Source organism: Sceloporus occidentalis, unplaced genomic scaffold, assembly GCF_023333645.1.
Source record: "Sceloporus occidentalis isolate IW3139 unplaced genomic scaffold, rSceOcc1.0.p SCAF_8, whole genome shotgun sequence".
NCBI classification, from domain to species: domain Eukaryota; kingdom Metazoa; phylum Chordata; class Lepidosauria; order Squamata; family Phrynosomatidae; genus Sceloporus; species Sceloporus occidentalis.
In genome coordinates, this window is record NW_028316988.1 from 42262943 (window position 1) to 42284571 (window position 21629).

The 21629-nt window shown below is 42.5% G+C and overlaps 1 protein-coding gene across 1 annotated transcript in view; it reads left to right on the forward strand.

Moving 5' to 3' along the window:
• Window positions 1-10869, forward strand: part of LOC149308760 (iron-sulfur clusters transporter ABCB7, mitochondrial-like) — a 48910-nt gene extending 38041 nt beyond the window's left edge. The window contains exons 14-16 of the mRNA XM_089536413.1: window positions 1128-1231; window positions 2459-2566; window positions 6756-10869. Coding sequence (XP_089392539.1) covers window positions 1128-1231; window positions 2459-2566; window positions 6756-6974 — 431 coding nt within the window. The 3' untranslated portion in view covers window positions 6975-10869. The remainder of the gene's footprint in view (window positions 1-1127; window positions 1232-2458; window positions 2567-6755) is intronic.
• Window positions 10870-21629: the final 10760 nt, after the last annotated feature.

Sequence of the window (21629 nt, forward strand, 5' to 3'; positions counted from 1 at the left end):
GAGAGGAAGCAGAAATAACATCTTGGGTGAATAGTTCAATTTCTGTTTATTGCTCAGCTTCAGCGCAGCCACTTAAGGCTCAAAGTGAAATGAGATTATTATCCTCCTAAAGTGGTTTGCTAAAACAAGTCACTGTTAGTTAGGAGGGCACATCACCAAGAATATGAAGGTATTAAACAGAAGCCTTGTCAAATCTGTGGAATGTGGCGCAGGAAGGCAGATGCATATATAACCATTAATTACTGGCGTTGCCTCCAAAATCAGAAATGGATTTTAAATTTCTTAAAACAAGCTTGCATGTTTGATAGTGATTGTTCTGTCTGAAGGGGCACAGAAGAGCTGGCCTAGTGGAAACCTTAAAACAGTGGGGAGAAAAATGGTGCTGGGGTGCAGTGGGTCCCCAAATTCTCACAATGCTTTCGGATATAAATTGGAAAATGGGATGTGTGGGGCAGAAGGTGCTTTTATGGACTTGGCATTCAGATTGGTCCAGCCATGTGCACAGCTCCTGTGTGACTTTCATGTGTTGGACATACTAAATGGGCTCAGCTGACCCTTGGGACACCTGGTAAAATATAGCCTGCATCCACACTGCAGAAATAATACAGTTTGACACTACTTTAGCTGCCATAGCTCCATGCTATAGGATTCTGGGATTGGTAGTTTTGTGAGACATTTAGCCTCCTCTGTTAAATTGCTCTGGCACCACAACAGACGACAATTCTTAGAAAGCATGGAGCCATGGCAGTTAAAGTGATATCAGTCTGGATTACTTCTGCAGTGCGGATGCAGCCATAGACTATAAAAGTAGCTCACCTGTGGAGTAAGGGTTGTGTATTTTTGTATATTTAGCATGGCTTCTGCTGTTCCATCAATGTGTCCAATATTTATTGTTCAATTACACTTAGGCTCCAGTCTTGTTCTGAGCAGTTCAGAGTCTGAGACAGAACTAGGAGAGTATCTTGATCCCAAACTCACTACATGGAGCAAAGATAATTTCATTTGTTGGGTGAAGAAAATGTCCATGTGTTGAGTGTAGCCACCTCCCTCTGCCCTAGCCTTGCTTTCAAAGTTGCATTCAGGGCAAAACCAACTAGACAGTGTTTGTTTTGTCTTTTGTTTTAAAGGAGGAGAAAAACAGAGGATCGCTATAGCCCGAGCCATCTTGAAGAATCCCTCCATTATCCTCTATGACGAAGCTACTTCATCTCTCGACTCAATTACCGAAGAGGTAAATGATACTACAGTGTACTGTTCTTGTTTGCTCTCCAAACAGTCCTACCTCCCTGCTTTGCCAGATTCCCCAAGGAATCAAATCTGGGAATCTGGTGAGAGGCCTGGCCTTTCTAGAGCTGGATGCAGAAATAACAGAGTGTCAATCGGAGCGTGTTTTGTCACAGTGTCCCATATCATCTAGAGCTGCTGGAAGTGTCTAGTAATTTCCTCACTGTGAGAGAGTAGACCTTCATTTCAAAAGGAAGCAGTCAGTCGCAGCTTAACATTCATATAAATGTTATCTTGTAAATTAGTTTTGCATAACTGTGAGCTGCTGAACCTTTTTGCTCCTTGTGGGCTGTCTTTACTGTGATGTGAATCTGGTGTGCATTGCCCTCTGGCCTGGTGTCAGTTTAAATACACAGGTAGGGCTATAAATTATCCGGATGTTTTGACACAGATGTCATGGCATTACCATAGCAACCACATCAAGCTTCATAGTAGTTAATACTGAAATCTCAGCGCCAACAATAACTTCCTAAATCAATTCCCTTGTCTGTTGCAAAAGAGTCTCTTCACATGTGTTGGGTTTTTTGGCGGACCTGTTAACCTCCACAATGAGATTGAGGTGCATAGTCTCATCCCAAAAGTTAGAGATGCTCCCATTGAGAAAAACTTCCTGGATTCTACTGACTAATGGCAATATGAATTTCTTGCAGACATTCTGTTTATTCCTTGCCTTTCATTTTGCTGTATTTATTGCAAGATTGTCAGATGAAACTGAATGTTGACACAACACAGCTGCACTTTAAAAGCAGTTAGTTAAAAATAATAATGACATCGTTCCCTCAAAGTGCACCAAGCAAAGGTACTTAACTACAGTTTTAAGGGGATAGTATTTCTAGAGGAAGCAAAAGACAAGACAAACCGCTGTCCGCACATCCATTTATCCCCCATTTAGAAGCAGGATTTTGGAAACCTAGAAAAGCACTCTTGCTGAGCATTCCCTTTCAAGGTTCACCTTATGACCCACTATAAACCTTGGAGGTTCTTATACCATTCTTATATGTGAACAGCACCCAAATGCTTGCACTTTCTTAACTCTCTGACTTTGGAACTGCTAATCATCTTATTAACAAGTGATGGAATTATTTTTCTTGAGGATTATATTTCTTGAGGAAGCTTTCCCACTTCCCAGGAAGTCATAAAATGGTCTCTCTGACACATACCTTTAATCTTACAGAACATCTTGAATGCCATGAAAGACATGGTGCAGAATAGAACGTCCATCTTCATTGCACACAGATTGTCGACGGTGGTTGATGCAGATGAAATCATTGTCCTGGACCAGGTGAGAGCCTGTTTGCTGGTGTGAAGAACAGTTGTACTTTTAAGGCATGCCTCCAATACCAGCATCTGGTATTGTGTCTGTTTGTTCATATGTATATGTTTAGTGTGCATGGCGGGAGGGAGAGACCCAACCCTATATATTGGCTGTTTTATGTTGATTATCATTAATTAATTTCCATGGGTGGCTTACTAATTGGAACAAGGGGGTCACTGTTGTGATAATTTCTCCAAAATGTCTTCCACACTTCATTTATTGTTTGTTCATTCAGTGCATATATGAATCTCCGCTCTGCCTAATGGGTACAGTTCAAACTTTTCCAGTTGCAAACAGGGTTATCTGATATTATCTGGATGAAGCAAACTCAAATCATTTTATTTGTCTTTTGTGCCAGCCTGAGAATGAATGAAGGGGTGTGCGTGAAAGAGTGGCAAGGTCGGTTGTTTCTTCAGCAGTGGGGATGCCGGGAAACCTTTAAAAAACCCGAGCCACAACTGCAATTCTTTCCCACATTGATGTGTCCCTTCTTTGGATCCTGTCTGTAATAGCAAAGTGCTTTTCCCCAGCTGTGTGCAGGGACCCCACATGGTTGCTTGAAAGCTTCCCTCAGTGGGAAGATTCATAATGACAGACCGCCTTCTTTTTCACACAGCTTGCCCACCACCATCAATCTTCTCCAGGGCTTGTTGGGTGTAAAGCTGCCACGTTTTCCCACTGGCTCTTCTCATACCCCTCCTAGCCTGCCACGTGGAAATGGAGCAAGAAAAGCTTTTCCCCTATCATTTCATCTCTTTTCAGGGAAGAATTTTCCATACCAGCTCTCCCTTCATCTTGCTTTTGAGGGCTCTAAGCATAAGCGGAGGGGCCTTTTCACAATACATAGTTATAGTACTTTGATTTTACTTTAACCGCCATGGCAACATCCTGTGATTTGTAGTTTGGTGACACCCCAGAACTCTCAGGCTGAGAATCCTTTCCCTGAAGTAGGATGTTGTCATGTTAAAGTGGCATCATGACACTATGCTGCTACATGGGGCACATCTAAATTGATAAGAGAAGTGGTTTTGTTGTGATGGAAATAATTGAGACGGAATAAAATTCGGGCAGGAATGAAAAAAACCAAACTGACTTCCTTTGTGGTTGTTTCCTGCTGAGTCTGAAATGGGAAGCCTGAAAGTGTGTTTGCCGATGAATGAACCTTCTTCAGGCCCATGGTCTCTGATAACTATTCTTCAGGCCATCTTTGTTGTGCCTTAAAAATTAGGTGGGTTTCCCCCACCCCATCCCCATTTCTTTTCCATGAAGCAAATGTAACACTGCAAGGTATTGGCATAGATGCATTGCACTAAATGATAATTACTGGATTTTTTTTAAAAAAAAGACCCTATTAAAGGGGCTCATTAGTGGTAATGGAACAGCTGGGATTCTTCAGCCCAAGAAGTGCCTTGCTTCTGCGAGCCTTTGCTCAGCAGAGACCACGCAGAGATGGTGGCTTGATGCATGTCTGGCTGCGGGCAAGCTCATAAAATGCCCCTGACTTCTGCTCCATGGAACATTAGCAGCTTTGCCCTTATTGCTTTCAAAGGGCTATAGACCAGACAGTCAAATAAAGAAGGAACAAGAGAGAGAAGAAAAGGAAGAGGAAGAAGAAAGCAGGATTGTGGGCAGGAGGAGAGAACAGGCGTTGGGGTGTCATAGAGCCAGCTTCCTGAACATTTGGAGTAAATGTGGTATATCTCAAAACATTTGAGTAAAGGCCTCATCTGTGAAAGAATTGGGCACTAATCTTAGCACAGGTTTTGTGATTGAAGGGGAAGCTTTATCGTTCCCCTGGAATTGCTAGAAAGCTATTGCATTCCGTCTGTTTCAGACACTTCTTTCCCTTTTTTAGAAAACAGTTGAATTGTAAATTAGAGTGACCTGTTCTGGGCTTGATTTATTTTATTTTTTAAAAAATTGAAAGCAGGAGAAAAATGCATATGATGTGACTAAGAGCCCTGTTGATTTACTCAGCCGTGTTAATCCAACAGATGTAAGGCTGCAAGCTTCAATTATACAACATTTTAAATCAGAAGTGTGCTTCTCATGTCACTGTAACCTCTGCAAGTTGGAACAGCAAAAGATAACAGACCTTTAATTCAAATAATACACAACTGTATCTGAAAGCACTTGAAGCACTTTTTGCCAATGCAAACCTCCTACTTTGAATTGGTCGCTTGCTGGCCATCTGTGAAATATTCATTATACCTATATACCTCCAGCATACTCACCCACTGCTTTAGGCCAGAGTTTTAGAGCCACTTTCTTAGTCAACATTGTTTTCAGTTTTGCTGTTCCAGGGACCTGTCAGAATCGTTTGCCTAAGCAAACAGACCAGATTGTCTTCATTTCATTGGCTTGGCTTCTCCAATAAAACTAACCTTATTAATGGCTGGAATACTTCTGGGTGTCTCTAATCCTTCTGCATATATAATCTGATCAAATTCTGTGTGTGCACATGCTTGTATTTGCTCCTACTTTTTAACCAGGAGGAGAAAATTTGACACAACTCCCTTCCATCTGAGGAAAACCCAGAAAGCACATTTTAACTTGTTCAGCCTGTAACACTTGAGTAATTCAAAGTCTGGCTATGATGAAGGAACAAACTAGAGGTCAGAAATGTAGGAGACTGGTGTATACCAGAACCTTGTCATCTATGAGGGCATTTGCACTGTAGAAGAAATGCGGTTTGACACCACATTATCTGTCGTGGCTCCAACCAACAAAATCCTTGGATTTGTAGTTTTGTGAGGCACCCGTACTTTTTGGCAGAGAAGGCTAAAGACCTTGTAAGACTATGAATCCTAGGGTACTATAAGATGGAGCTGTGTCACTTAAAGCAGTGTCAAACTACATTATTTCAACAGTGTGGATGAACCCAGTTTGATGTGGGGGACTGACATACGTTGACCTTCACCTTAGTGTGCCAGAGACTGGCACCATATTTGATCTCCATTGCCTACAGCTCTTTCTTTCTTTCTTTCCTGGAAACTTGCTGTGGACCAGTATCCAGTGGCTCAAGGGGTCAACAGATGACCCCTTTCAGTAGCACTCTCCTACACCAAGTCCAGAAGATTTATCATCTAGCTTAGATTTACCCACTTTGCTTAGACAAGACATTGTACACTTGGGGTCCTCCGCATGGGGTTACTGTTGTTTTAATTCATTTGCCATTACTTTGTGGGAACGTACTGTTCAGCCTCCAGAGAAGCTTGGTTTTCTTGGGAGGAATCCTAAAGTGGCAAGAGACATTCCTGGCACTTCTGTCTGGGAAGTGGCGGCGTGAATTATCCAAAGCCAGTGGTGAAACCGGTGACATTTCCATCGGCCAAGGGGTACAGGTTGAGTGCCCTGACCCTTCCTGACGGCAAGCCGAAAGGGAATACATTATTCAAAACGAGGGAACTTCAGGAATAAATGTGTGCATTTGCATAATTTATGCAGGCTGTAGAAATCAACTTGATGCAGGATTTGGGTGGCACAGATGCTGCCTTTTACTTCATTCCTATTTTTTCCCCCTGTTCTTATTTAATTTCCAGTGTATATATGGCCCTGTCTTTATTTAAATCGTTTTTACGTTGCCTAGAAAGTACACTGAGATTTAGCTACAGGGGGATAAAACAAGAGCGTTGCTCCCCTCTAAATAAGAGTTCGCTCTCTTGCAATTAAATTTTCTTCCAGCCCAAATTTCTAGTGTCGCCGAGAGTGAGACGTTGAAAACCATTCCCACGTATAATTTTTCTATCTGCTGTATTGACATTCCTTTTGCAGACTTGGCCTGCCGCCTTCCTTTTCATTTTAAATATTCACCTGTGGTTTTAGTTATTTGCAATGCTAGAAATTTGGGGGGCAGGATTCCTATTAGGGAGGGTCAGTGCATTGGCTTTGCTCCCTGAATGTACACATGTACAAACATACACACTTGCACGTGTGTATTGAAGCCCTCCAACTGACTACCTGTTGTCGCTTTCATCAACCAAGGCTGTGTTTAGTTTGCTCTTCCTCCCTCTTGGCGCTGTGCGCCTTCCCCTATTAAAACGAAGGCTGGCTGAATGCATACCATGTTTCCTCTCCAGGGTCGGCGGGTCGGATGCCTCCGTGCTCCAGAGGGCTGGTACCGTTTGATCATTGACTTCATGTTTTTTTAAAACAGGGTAAAGTTGCCGAGCGTGGCAAGCATTTAGATCTCCTCACCAGTCCCAGCAGCCTCTACTACGAAATGTGGCACACGCAGAGCAGCCGAATGCTGAACAGAAACCCCGAGGAGCGGTGGGAGGAGAGAAGCAGCCACATGTCCAAGGAGGAGGATAGGAAGAAGCTGCAAGAAGAAATCATCAACAGCGTGAAGGGCTGCGGCAACTGTTCCTGCTGAGATGGGAGCGTGTTCCCTTCCTCCAAAGCAGTTCAACGCCAGCACAAGACGTTTGCACTGTGAAGCCGTTTCCTGCATCCTACAGAATAAACAATCCAGTCATTTTTAAAAAGCCTCTTTGGACAGCTTCTTCTCCATGGAACGTAATTTCTTGAACCAAAGGATTCTGCATTCGTCTCTCAGCCCCTCAACTGAGATTGGTGGGAATAGTTGAAACTATCTCAGAATAATCCAATTCACAAATGTTTTTGTTGATAATCCAAGACCAGGTGTACACTTTTTCCTCCCAGAAATGGTTTATAACATGGCATAGATATCCCTGCCGTTTGGTGAGAATTTAGATCTCAGCTACACTATCCTCTTGGGTTAAAAAATGTTTTTAATACATCAATTTTAACAAGAGCCAGTTAATTAAAGTGTGTATGCGTGTGCACATGTGTGTGTGTGTACTAATGGGGAAAATGACACAATTGCCTTTCATAAAGAACTGTGGGGTTTGATAGAATTTATATCCTTTTATAAAGAAGACTGGACAGCAAGCTCACAGCAAATACATTTCTACTTTGTCCCTCGACACAGTTCCTCATTTTGCCCCTTAAAGGAATTCATTTTGTGAGAACTCAAATGTAAAAATGATGAGAAGTGTACATATGATAAACTTCCCAAGGCAAAATAATAAAGATTGGCCTGCTATTCATAGAAATAGGCAAGGAAATGGTTCTGTTAAATTCTAAGGAACATTCAGTATCAAATTCTAAGAGTTGCTGCCCAAGCAATAATTCAGGTTTCTGTAGCCAGGTGCAGACTGTCTTCAAACAGTCAAGCAAATTTGGGAATACCCATCCATTGGACTCCGATTCTGTCGATAAGAACTGATGAAGAAAAGGTTATTTGTTGGAAAAAATGATAATGTTAGTGCATTGATTAAAAATTACTGTTCAACAGACATAACAGTTCAAGGGTGACTATCCTCCCAGTTATGTGTGAAAGCCTTGCTCATAAGTGGGGACAGTTCCACATTACTTTTAATGTAGGACCTACCTTCTCCTGTTCTCTAACTGGATGCATCACCTTCAAATGGAGAATAGCAGAAGCTACCAGAAAGAAAAATCTCTCTCTCTCCTTTCTGACATGAGCAGCTGATGAAGTTTTCTGTCGCTGCTTCCTCTGTTCCCGTCGTGTGGAGTCACGACGGGAGTCTGAGAGGAAGGGGAGAACATCACATCAGTTTCTGCTCCTACGTGTTGAAAAATGGTGTACATATCTTGTATTTCTGCTTCTGTTTTCTCTCTCTCTCATGCTTTGACAGTGGGAAAGCACAAGCCTCACATGTTCAGCTCTTGTAATGGAGACCTATGCCGTTCTTGAGAAATAACCTTTCTTGTACACATTTGGATGTAAAGATTGTTTTTCTCATCCATTACGCTGAGGTGCGCCACTCTAACCGCACTGGAAAATGAATGAGGAAGTCCACACGGCACGCGCATGGGACGTTGCGTATACGCTGGGTTCATTATGCTCAGCATCCCTGACTACTAGCAGTTTATTTCAAGGAAGCTGAATCCTTATCAATTCTATCTATAGTGTTTGGACTCGTAAAAGCAACCCCCCACCCCCCAAAAAACACCACCACCCACAATTTTTTAACTTGATTTAAGGCACTATGGAAGCAAAGTAATTTCAGAGTTATTTTCCAGAAGATGAGAGTTGGAATGCAGAATTGTGGGTTTTTACTTCTGTTTTATAAGTCATAATAAAGGATACCTTTTGTCTTGCTGACTAGATTGGCTTTTCCAAGCCATAAGGATAGGTTGGCCCCTGGCACCCATGACCCCCAGCTAGCAATGGGGATGATGGGAATTGGAGCCCAACACACTTAAAGGAACTTGCTTTGATGGGTTGGGTGCTTGTCTTGACTTTTTGTGGGATCAAATTGGCAGCTCTGTCCAAGAGATGGTTCAGTGTGGAGTGAAATGGTTTCCAATCATGATCTGTTCTCTTTCCGCCGTTTCACATATGCTGGTAATCCTATTTATTTCAGACATACTTAACTCTTCTCCTTGAAGAAACGTCGGATGGATAGCTGCAGGGGAAGAAGAGCCATCCTTTTTGTAGCTGGGCACATTCTGTATCTTTTGGACATTAAACACTAGATGGAAAGCTAGGTGCCTGTTCTGAACCACCATCCTTATTCTGAAAAGCCGTACAGTGCTACCTCGGGTTACGAAATTAATTCGTTCCGCGGCGCCATTCGTAACCCGAAAAATTTCGCAACCCGAAAAGGCTTTCCGTTAGCGCTGGAAAGCCGCTAGCCGCGCTTCGCATTTAAATTTCGCGCTGAAATTAATTTTGTAACCCGAAAAATCTTTCGTAACCCGGAACAGTTTTTTCCAATCTAACTTTTTCGTATCCCGGAAATTTCGTAACGCGATCAATTCGTATCCCGGGGTACCACTGTATTTCTTAATGTCTTCCGTATTTTGGCTCAGGTGAGACAAAAGGAGGAAAAGGAGAGTAAGAGTCCTTGTCCCTTGCAGGATTTATTAATGTATACTAAATCAAGTTTATTTTCACAAATAATTAAAAAAGAAGGAGGAAGTTGACAAATGCATGATGGACTTTGAACTGAGCTCACTGGGTTTTATTTAAACCGTGATGCCCACACTTTGGTCCTCTAGATGTTTTGGACTTCAGCTCCCAGAATTCCTAGCAATTGGCCAAGCTTCTGGGGCTTCTGGGAGTTGAAGTCCAAAACACCGGGAAGACCACAATTTAGGAACCACTGATCTAGAGGAACCTTGGTTTTGCCTTTTGTGAACAACAGCCTTTGAATATTGGAGGGTTTTTGGAATTTTATGCCAGTCTCATTTTTGTAAAATACAGCAAATCTGTTGAAAAGTGCTATAGCTATAAACTACTATCCCTTAACTGTTATAAGTATCTTTCCATGGTCCTTGAGTTGGGGATGGATCGGAGATAGAATTGGGATGATGATAGTTGGCATCTCAGGGTTATTGGGTTCCCATGTTCAGATCAATGCAGGGCTCCCCAGTTCATTGGTTACCTTTTGCTTGCAAATGCACAAAGGATCTCCAATACGAAGGAATATGTGAGCAGTTGCTCTGTGTGTGTTTTTGTAGAAGAGAATGGCTCATTGCTTTAAAAACTGCTCACTTCTTCTAACATCTTGGTTGTCGGATGCCAAAATGAATTGGCTCACAGTTTCTCCTTAAACACAGAACTTGACGTAATACCAAGAAACCGGCGTCTTGGCTGTCGGCGTGATTTCATACTTCTCCGTGGATTCCATTGGGTTCAGTTCCCAACTTTGACAGTTAATTGTATCATTTTAAAAAGGAAAAAACTCTTAGAAATGCAGGTTTTAACTAGTGGACAGGCCTTTATTTCAGTCTTCTGACTTGTACAGTACATATAACTAACATCCAAAAGACAAAGCAAAACCTCATAATAACATTATTGTAATAATAATAATAATAATGTTTATTTATATACCGCTTTTCCAAATTAGATCAAAGTGGTGTATATGAATTGTATATGAAATGTCTGTCGTGACGCCGCCTTCTTCTCACAACTTGTGTCCAATGTATGTAGATAATTGTTACTGGAATAAACGATTTCTTTCTTTCTGAACAGAACCAGCTGTCTTGTTGCAGTGACTCTTTGCAGAAGCGGCGTCACCGACGAGAGGAAAACCAGTGTTTTCTTTTTCCCAGCGCTCTTTGCGCAGAAGATCTGATAGTTTTAATAGCGTGTGTCGTCTGCTCAGGGAGACTGAGCCTTGGACTGAAAGTCACTGTTTGTGGAGGGTTGAGTAATGCCAGGGAAAGGAGACTAAATGGTATTTTGAGTTCTAACGGCACCCTAGATATAAGACAAGACCCCCATCCTGTGCTCTGTGTCACTTTGTACATAGCATATAGTGTCATGTCATTCAAATAGTAGAAGTTGCTGCAGTGGAATATGTTTAACCTCTATATTGATTTATCCGACATGACACCTTTTAATCTAATGCAAGTCACAGTTGGCATTTGGTCTGTCTCTGCGTTGGAAGATATTTCATAAGAGAGGATGGGCAGCTGTGGTGGAGGTTCTTGCAAACAAGTCCGTTTCTGGCAAAAATAACTCCATAAATTGCAACCGCAAGTCTCTTCTGGTTGCATTTTCCCTGTTCATTGGGGAAAGGGTTTGAGCAAGCCACTGCTCTCAGAGGAGTTTCTAAGGAAGGATTGCTATTACATTCTGGGAATCGTTTGTTGTGGCCCCAAAACTGTCTGGAAGAGAAGGCGAAACTGATGCAGAAGAAGCCAGCGGAGCTTGGGAAGCTTGCAACATGGATCTGGTGCATCCACTGCCGCCTTCATCAGGCAAAGGGTTTTAAAAAAGGATAGAGGAGAATTTTTAACCTCTTTGCCCGGTGAAGAAGGCAGTGGATGGACATGATCCATGCTGCAAGCTTTCCAAGCTCCACTGGCTTCTTCATCAGGCAAAGGTCTTGAAAATGAGGGGGGGGGGACAGTGTTAGTCATAGCCCTGCATTTGGTCCAGATGTTGTGGTAGTTGTCCTCAGTTTAGATGGTATGGAAGGGTATTGGTTCAGGTGGGCCCCTCCTATATCTGGCCCTGGGGATACTGGGAGATTGAGTCCAGGGAATTTTACATTCTGCTGGCAAGACAATCAGAAGACAGGCTCCTTGCCATCTTCTAGCTGTTTTGAGCACTGTATAGAGTTCAGCACTTTGGATAGTTCCTTACTAAGTAGATCCACCGCCATCTGAGCCACTAAGAAAAGCAGGCAAGGAGCAAACTTCATGGACTCCTGCTTCTCAAGTCATGTTTGAGATATAGACTAATTAAGCCCTGGCTAAAAAGGGGGAGTAGTAACTCTAGCTGCTTGTAACTTTTGCTTGCAACAACTGCAACTGTAATTGTCTTGTTACTTGTAACTGGCATTTATTTGCAAGCGAATCTTTGCCTGGCAAGGGAGATACCATGATGATGGTGGTGATGGTGGCGGCGGTGGCGGCGGCTGCCACCTTGAGTCTCTATATTGGGAGAAAGGCAGGATATAAGATGATAATAATAATATGATGATAATGACGACAACAACATATATAACTTGGGTTATAGTCTGAACTTTAAAGGGTCTCTCCCAGGTGTTGGATCTATTTGGAGGATATGGTTCAGTATCTTGAATGGCTCCTTTAACGAAAACCTCTGAGAGCAACTTTGATACCCAACAGACCTGGAAGGCAGAAGCTCCCAAGGGATGAGGCGGTCCGTTTATTTGGTTCAATGCCTGTACTGCAGCCATTCACTCGAAACCAGAAGGTTGCGAGTTCAAGACCAGCAAAAGGGCCCAAGCTCGACTCAGGCTTGCATCCTTCCGAGGAAGTCGCTAAAATGAGTACCCAGACTGTTGGGGGCAAATTAGCTTACTTGCTCATTAGCTTACTTGCTGTTCACCGCTATGATCTTTGGAATAGCGGTATATAAATAAAACATACTATTATTATTATTATTGTTTGTTTATTTATTTCATTTTTATGCCGCTTTTCTCCCAAAAAGAGACCCAAGGTGGCTCACAAGATAAAAACACCTTAAAAAACAATTCAAAACAACCACAAAATAACCAGTTAAAACAGTATAAAGCTAACATTTAAAAGCATACAAGTGTTAAAACACGTAAAACACCCACCCCATATAAGTCATGATTTTAAAATGCCTGCCTGAATAAATATTATTATTATTATTATTATTATTATTATTATTATTATTATTATTATTATCCCCTGGTTCAGAAGCTCAGAGGAAGGAGCATTGTTTCACTCTGGGATGCATAGCTTGGCTTCCTTTGGTATGTTTTGAACCCTGTCCTTGTCAAAAGAAACCCTGCTATGTTTTGCTCTCCATTAGAAACACCTCCAAAAATGCAGGTTCATTTGAAAAGGACCCACAGCCTTCCGCCGCACAAGACTTCTTGGAACAGGCTACAGATCCTCCGAGTATTTGCACATCATTGGAAAGGTAAGAGATACTCCTAGCCACCCCACTTGCCACCGGTTTGTGGTCAAAGAGCCTGATTTCATTGGTTTCTAGGCCAAAGAATTTGATCTAGTATTGCAAATACACGCCTCTCTCCCCAGACGAGAAAGAGAGACTCCAACGTTTGTGTCCTGCTGGGCCTCCCTGGCGCAAAAGGAAAGGTTGAGGAGGAAAGGGTAAATAAATCTAAGCAATTCATCTGGCAGAATTGGTTGCGAATGCAAAACATTGGGAGCAGCGAAGTCCATCCATGCGTCCCTTGGCTGGATGGTCTCAGGCTGATGGAAAGTGGAAATGAGAGCGCAGCTTAAGACTGGGCTCGCTATAGCAGCAAATTGGTTGAACATAGGAAGGAGCCGAGAGGAAACAAGCGTGGAAAGTTGCCTTGCAGCCAGTCTGCGCCTAAGAAGCAAAAGCAGATATTACTTATGTATTAATTATTTACGGTATTTATACCCTGCCCTTCATCCCTAAAGGCTCTCAGAGCGGCTTATACATTTTTATTATTTTTAATTTTAATTTACATTTTATTTAATTCAAATTTTATTTAATTCAAACTTAAGCGTGCCGATCAGATACAAATTCAAGGAAAGGTTAACAAGTAAATATTGTAAGCCGTCTTGGGTCCTTGTATTGGGAGGAAGGCGGGATAAAAATAAACATAATAATAATAATAATAATAGTAATAATAATATAGCAGCTTAGCTTTTAATTCAGCTTGGCGTAAGGAGGGATGTAGCTTCAGGGAATAAAATTGGGGGGTTGATTCCCCCCCCCAAATAAATCCAAATGAATTTTCCCTTCATTCCCCTAATTTTTAGCATTAAGACATCGGTTGATAACTGAAAGTACAGTTTAGGCGTCCAAAGAAAAGAGTCAGGCAAAGGGACCGAGCGAATGCAAGCAAACACATAGCTATCTATGGTTTTCAATGTCTCACTTTCTGCAGGGTCTGAAATCTGGGGACAGAAGGAAAGTGTAATTTGGAGGAGCCAAATTCTTTCTTTTTTTAATCTCTTCATTAAGTAAATAACTTAGGCCTTTCTAACAATTCATTACGTATTCATAAATATTCATACATTCATTGTTCCAACACATTATGTCTTTCTCATAGCAATCTTCTTTTAGGATTTCTCATTGTCTTCATATCCCAAATTTCATCTTCCATTTTCCATATATGTATATACTATTTTTCATTTTTCTCATAAGCTTTCTTCTCTGTACTTATTTCCATTCCTTAACCTTCATTAAACTCCCTTCTCTTATCCTTTTTTATGTATCCTTCCGAATCCTTCCCCTTTTTGGTTCTTCCTTCGCCTTCTCTGTATCACTCTCTCCTTTTATTTCTTATGTCTTACCTTTCCGTTCCATCCACTTCTCTAACTAATAGCCTTACTCCAACCTTTGAACTACTTCCAGTAGCCTTCCAAACACTTCCTCTAACCTTCTAAAGGACAACTTACTTTTGGAGGGGCCAAATTCATAGGCCCTCAATTCAGTGCCTTCATTTCAGCCCTTACAGACTGTAAATATGCAACAGCACTTCTTTTTAAAAGAAGAAGTGGTTTTAAAAAACGTGGCATGAGCTTTTGTGGACCAACATGTTTGTAATAGAAAATGGTAAATGGGCCAAAGAGGTAGGAAATGCAAGCGATGCAGTTGGTCTGTGACATTTATAAGCAAAGCTCAAAAGCACACAAGATAAGAACCGTTCTCGTTGTATCTGTTCTGGTGTTGTATGCATTTCAGCTTTGCATTAAATGTCACAGATCAACTGGTCCTTCTCTGTGTCCTGGATTTTTAGCCACACTGTTCCAGCCTTCCCCTTTCTTTGCACATGTGTGTTTGTGCACATATGTGCACGCACACCAGCTACAACCTACTAAATGGGGAGAATGAGCCATGCATTTCAGGGACTTGAATGCACACAACAAGCTGCAAATCTTGCAGCATCCATCTTGAGCCCTTTTCTGTCTCTTAACAAGCGTCTAGCTTTTCCTGGTTCTGCATGCAGTCCTTTGACAACGTCACGGCTAAATACTTTAAACCTCTAAAAGCATGTCAAAAAGAAAGAGAAAAGTCTGGAAAATAGATTTATGAAGTGGGAGAAAAAACCCTTTCACGTTTTAAAATCGGTGTCACAATATTTCCAGTTCCACTGTCTGCTGGATCTTGACAGCAGCACACTGGCGAAAGGAAAAGGCAGCAAGCGTGACTTTGGTCAAGCGAGGAGAGAAGCTGCGAGGTTCATGGAGTTCAGTTGAGATGCCTTTTGGAGCCAGGAGCCTAAGAGAAAAGGCAGTCGCTTCTCTATTTTTAAAAGAGACGTGGCCTGTGACAAGGCAGAAGGGCTTCTTTGCCCTCGCCTGTCTGTCCTCTCTCCTGTTCTTAAGCATCTGAGGAAGTAGACTTTAGTTTACGAAAGCTCGTGCTGCCAACTTCTTTCTACGTACTGTTTACAGTCCTGTGTATTATGGACTTGCCTGCATAAGCCTTAATGCATAGCTTTTTTGTATTACCGCCTTCCCCAAAATGCCCCAAAGGAATCGGGTTGGGAATAAGGCTCTGAAAAGTTCTGGAGGCAAAAGGCAAAAGAGCAGCATCTGCTAAACTGCCCATGAAGCTCACCCCAACAACAAACTACTCCAGTGATGTTCAGCTCCCCCTTTTCCTTCCTTGGCTCAGTTGTATGTCTAACTCTCTAAGAGATGATCCCTGCACACTTCCATCCATCATCTGAAAACAAAATGTCCTGTTATTTTTCATTATTACCTGTATTCTTATTTTGCTTTGGCATTCCTTCATGCAGAAGATGGAGCCACCTGGCTTTCTGCTGCTCCAAAGACTAGAATGCAATGTGGATTCCACTTAAACATCAGGAAGAACCTCTTGGCTTTAAGAAGTGTTTGATGGTGGAATAGACAGCCTCAGAGAGGAGCGGATTCTCCATCTTTGGAGGTCTTTGCACAAAGGTTGGGTGGGCATCTTTCAGGAGCACTTTAGCTCTCTCTTCTTGCATGGCTGAAGCCGGCCGGAATAGATGGCCCTTGTATTTGCTTCCGACTCTATGGTTCTTTGATTCTATTTTTACTCACACACCAAATTTAATTAATAGACAAACTAATAGTCATGCACTTAATTAGTCCCACTAAGATTTCTTTAACAGAAGGATGCCCATAATAGGAAAAGGCTGAGGCAGATTACAGCAGCAAGAGGGAGTGGAAGCAGAGGCAAAGAGCCAAGATAGTTGGCTTGAGATAAGCAAAATGGGGGACTCCGCGTCCAAAGGCGAGAGTAAGCACTGAATGAAGGGCAGCAGGAGAAGGGAAAGGGGTGTCCTGCGTCTTTATGGCTCCGTTGGCTCTCAAGGGCACCTCATGCAACACTATAGGAAACGGTGGGTAGGTTCATACTCCTTTCCTCCACTTGTTTGTCCAAACCAGGCTTGGGTCAGTGGCATAGTTCTTGTGCTGGGTTTGCATCTGTCTCAGGCCCTGAGATTTCAGGACCAAAACCTGAGTGCTAGAGGTGACACCTTGGTACACAGGGAAGACCCTAGCAATGTCATGAAGCATCAACCACAGTTGGACAGAGCATGCTGTTCAGACAACAACCATCACGTTTACCAAATGAGACACACACACACACACACACTTCAAGGCAGTGTCCTTGTCCTCAGATTCCTTCCCCTTTGGGACCAAGAAGATGGTGACCCTAAGGACCAGAGAAGATCTGCGAACTCTATTTCAGAATGAAGTTACTGTAACTCATGCAGTGGCCTTTTGTCTGGAGCGAAGGCGGCCTCTGAAAGCCGCTTTGGACCCATTTTCTCAGGGAAGTAAGTATCTCCGGCCATCCCGCTTCTGCCCTCCTTGACGGCTGTGATAAGTCTTGGATGCCACCAGAGAGAAGACAAAGAGAGGCTGTTGGTTCTGTGTTTGCTAGCAGGAGTACAGTCGGCCTGGAGGGGGGACCCTCTGATGTTTCCCGTAAGCCAGGTTTGCATCCCTGCCAACTCAGCTTAGTACCTGCAGGGAGGTAATCCGGTATTCCTGGGTCATTAGATAGTCTCCAAACGCTCTCATTTGTGTACCAGTGTATCTCCCTTGTCTGCGTTGCCAGTACAAAGGTCCCTCCGCCTGGATTTTTGCCAGCCTCTTCCCACAGAAAGAAGGCAGCAGCAAACGCATTAATCTCTGTTTGTAGTTCTCTCTCTCTCTCTCTTTCTCTGGTGCTTCCTTTTTGTGTTTAGTGCTTTAGACAGTGAGCACTTTTCTTACAGAAGATGCTACCAAATTATTTGTACATTTAAAGCTTTCCTCCTACTCAGTGTTCCAAGTAAACTGGGGATTGTCAGCAAAGTATTTGGTGATTAAAAAGCACAAGGAGGGGAGGAAGGGAACCCAAGCAGCCTCCGACGGACTGAAAAGCCATTTATTCAGTTAGAACCATCTGAGGATTTCAGCTGTTTCTAAGCCTCCCTTGGAATGGCTGGAGGAGCTCAATGGACGGTTTGGTGAGAATCAGGAATGGTTCCCAATTGTCGCACTGTGTCCCATGCGCTCTTCCCTTCCTAAAAGACACTTCGAAATTGTTTGCATGGATTTGGCACCTGCTCTGGAAGAGTCAGACTTAAAGATTACACGATTGACCATTTTTTGGCATCTGTTGGTGCGAGTTGGCGCATTTCTTGGCCGCCGTCCCTTCCTGAATGAAGTCCAACTCTTTGTAGGCACGTTTCCATCTGGTCAGGCTTTAGGACTCAAGCTGTTTATCAATATACGTTCAAAAAGGCTCTTGTATTAATAACAATCTGCACAAACCCCCCATCTCCAATCCCTCACCATTTCTCTTCCCAATGCGTTTTTACCAATTCGCTTGAAAATTGGAAAGGAAAATAATGTTGCACGGAGTAAAGAACGTTTGCTCTTTCTACGACTCTTAAATTTACACCAACAGGCGTGTGTTGGTTCTTGAAAAAATAATTTGCACAACACAGCAACGGACAATGCACAATAATTTGCACAATGCAGCCCAAGGTGGGGGTGGCTTTTATAGTTAGGTGACACAAAGTCTCATTTCAGGCACCGCATCAAACCACAGATAAAGCAGCTTAGCAGAGGACCTGAAGCGACAAAGAAGAGCATGACTTGTGGGCAAAAAACCGCCGCTGGAAACCGTGGCTTGGAGCGAGTGTGTTACTTGAATCTTTTGTCCCTTTTAAGGTGACCGCTTGTCTCATTCGTAGATTGGCACTGCCAGCCTTATCCCTTCTTTTTTTCAGAGGTTATCTAGCCTTTGCCTTCCCTTTGTTAGTGTGTGTTAATGTGTGTTAGTCGCACAATGGTCTTCTCCCCATTGTGGCTGCTAGCACACACCTTCGTATACTCTATTAGAGCCGACATTAGTAACCACATTTCAGTTTTTATCTCTCCCATCTACTATCTCTGACTGGATTCCCTGAAACAATAAATATATGTTCCCCCCACTTTTTACATTATACAAGCATCCAAAGGAATTCCTCCTTGCAGCCACAACACCAGGCTGCTGCATTCAGTTGGCGTAAATGCAGAGTATTATTATTTGTTGTTGTTACCTGCCCTTGCGTCGATCTCAACCCATGGCAACTGTGTGGACGAGACATCTCCATTGCTCTGCCCAGCTCCTGAAAACCCATACTTCTCATATCTTTAATACAGAGTCTATCCATTTAGCATGCAACCTTCTTTCCTTTCTGCTTCCCTCCACCTTTCCCAGTATTATTGTCTTTTCCAATCTGCCTTTCCTTCTCATGATGTGGCCAAAGTGCAACAGCCTCAGTTTGGTCATCTTGGCTTCCAGGGAGATTTCTGGCTTGATCTGTTGTAGGACCCATTGCTTTGTCTTTCTGGCTGTCCATGGCATCCGCAGCACTCTTCTCCGGCAACACATCTCAAATGAACTGATTTTCTTCCAGTATTGTTTCTTAACTGCCCAGCTCACATTCATACATGCTTACAGGGAAAACAATGGTTCGTATGATTCTAACTTTTGTGCTGAGTTGCATATCTTTGCATTTTAGGATCTTTTCTAGTTCGTTCATAGCTGCCCTTCTCCTCCTTAATCTTCTTCTGATTTCTTGGCTGCAGTCTCTCTTTCATCCCAGGTATGAGAACTCTTTTACTATTTCTCTTTCCTCATGATCTAGTTTGACTTGGTGCAAATTCTCCATAGTCATTATTCTTGTTTTCTTTATGTTCAACAGTAAGTCTGCCTTTCCACTTTCCTCCTTGATCTCCCTTAGTAGTTGTTCCAAGTCTTTGAGGTTTTCTGCTAGCGTTATTGTATTGTCTGCATATCTCATATTCCTTCCTCCTGTTTTCGCTCCTCCTCCTTCTGTGTCCAAGTGTACGACCTCCGAAACGCAATAGACTCCGCTGTTGTGTTCTTGTAGTCTTTGATGCCTCTGTTGCTAGTGAGAGATGCTGACATGATAAGTGCAGGCAGGACCAGTCATTCATAAGTAGTTCCCTTGGTCCTCCTAAGAGTCTTACACAGAAGATGGATTGTGTCTTGTTGGTGAGGGCCTAGGGGAACGCACCTTAAGAACCGGCATGAGTAAGTCAGGCTAGTCCAAAGGTCTACATGGGGTTGCAAACAGAAGCATGGTCCACAGTGCCCACGGCTCAAAGTCCTGAGTAAAGTCCAAAGCCGAGAGTGGAGTTGTCAGAGAGAGTGACCGACAGCAAAATCTCTTGGTGGCTTTGCAAGGGTCCTGTCCTCACCTGCAACTGACCTGCGCCAGATGCATTGAAACAGGCAAAGGGACTGCCTCACCTTCCGCACACCTTGCCATGAAAGAGGGCTCCATCTTATAATAATAGTAATAATAATATTTACATCAGTAAAATAATGCAGTACATACACAAAAATACAATCAATAAAATACTAACATTAATAGTAATTCAGTAAAATAGCTAGATCTATCTTAGCCTCTCCTTGAGGGACGACAGTGAATATCTTCTATTTTGGGAAGGTATTTGGACTGGACTGGATTTGGTTAAGAGCGCCTCATTTTTAGGCATTTCCCTGTTAATTGGCACTGCGTTTTATGAATTCTTAGCGTTATTTTAATTCTAGTTTTAAACGGATCTCTTAAACGTCTAACTGCTAACTACCTGCAGTTCTTCTGGGGAAAAGTGGGATACAAATGCATTAAACTGGATTATTTTATTTGGATTGTTGCAGTGTTTAGTTGTTGTTTTATGGGAGGGAAGGATACGGGGATATTGGAATTTTGTATGAAGTTTTAATCTGTAAGATGCCCCAATTGTCTTTGACAGAGGGGTGGGGCATAAATAAATTACTGTATTATTATTATTATTATTATTAAATAAACGTGTTAACTAAATCCACCTTCCACCTACTTTGAGTCCATTTATCTACAAGCTTGTGTATCTCAGATGTTTGTCTGTTCTGCAAGTCTGTATATCCGCACCGAGTTTCTCCTTATTTGTTTCCTACCCCATCTTTGCTCCTAAATGGGATGCAATTGAATAAATCTAATAAACCAATACAGACTCGGAACACAAAAAACAAATTGATTAAAACATCCAACCGATGTTAACGCTCTGCCAAATCTACCTATTTGTTTGGGCTTTTTTTCTAGGTGGTGATGATAACCTTGGATAGACAGACTTAATTTGGTTTATTACGCAGCAATGAGACATCATTGCATACTAATTGGGACTAATATTCAGCCAGACTCGAGAGACGTTTTGCGAGGACAAAATGGGGCTGGAATTTCCTTGCTAACATCTCCAATTTTTCTCTCCTGTTTGGTTTTGTAAAGTCTTGCCCAATGAAGAAGAAACTGCCGGAGCTTCGAAAGCTCGCAATGAGTCTATTGCGCATTTTTGGTTTCCGATAAAGGTATCACCGTTTGGTGGGTTTTTGTTTGGATTTGTACATAATTCGGGTCACTTTGGAGTGTTTGCTGAATATGACACTCTTCGATTGGCATGTTTGTCTGTATCTTTCTTTGTGGAATGATGGATGTGTTTCCAGATTGCAATAGCGGCCTTTTAAAATGATCCGCAAAGCTTAAATTTTTGCAGGCTGAACTCTAAACTATCTGACCGGATGGCCTTTATTTCCACCGTCCGACTTGCGCCAATGAAGCCCTGACCTTCTTACCTGCGTCGACGTGAAGCTTGCCTTTCATCTCTTCCTTGAGTAATTTCCCCCTCTCCTCCCTCCTATGCCTTTCAAATAATATCATTATAATCGTATCATCAATTTGCGGTTCCTGATTTTCAAGAGGTCCCTAATTTGGTTTCAAATCCATCTCCGCAATGATCCTGGTGTCCCTCCTGATTTGGGGAGGTGGGCTAATGGCTTTTCATTCGCAGAACCCTATTCATCTGAATTAAACACATCAAGGAACGCTGCAGCTGTGTTTACTATGGGCTTTGTCTCCTGTAACTGCTAAAACAACATTTCTTAAAATGATGTTTATTTTATTTGGTTGGAGTTGTTGTGGGCCTTCGTATAGTTTCCATGTTATGACAACTCTAAGGCAACCCTATAATGTGGTTTCCTTGGCAAGGAAGG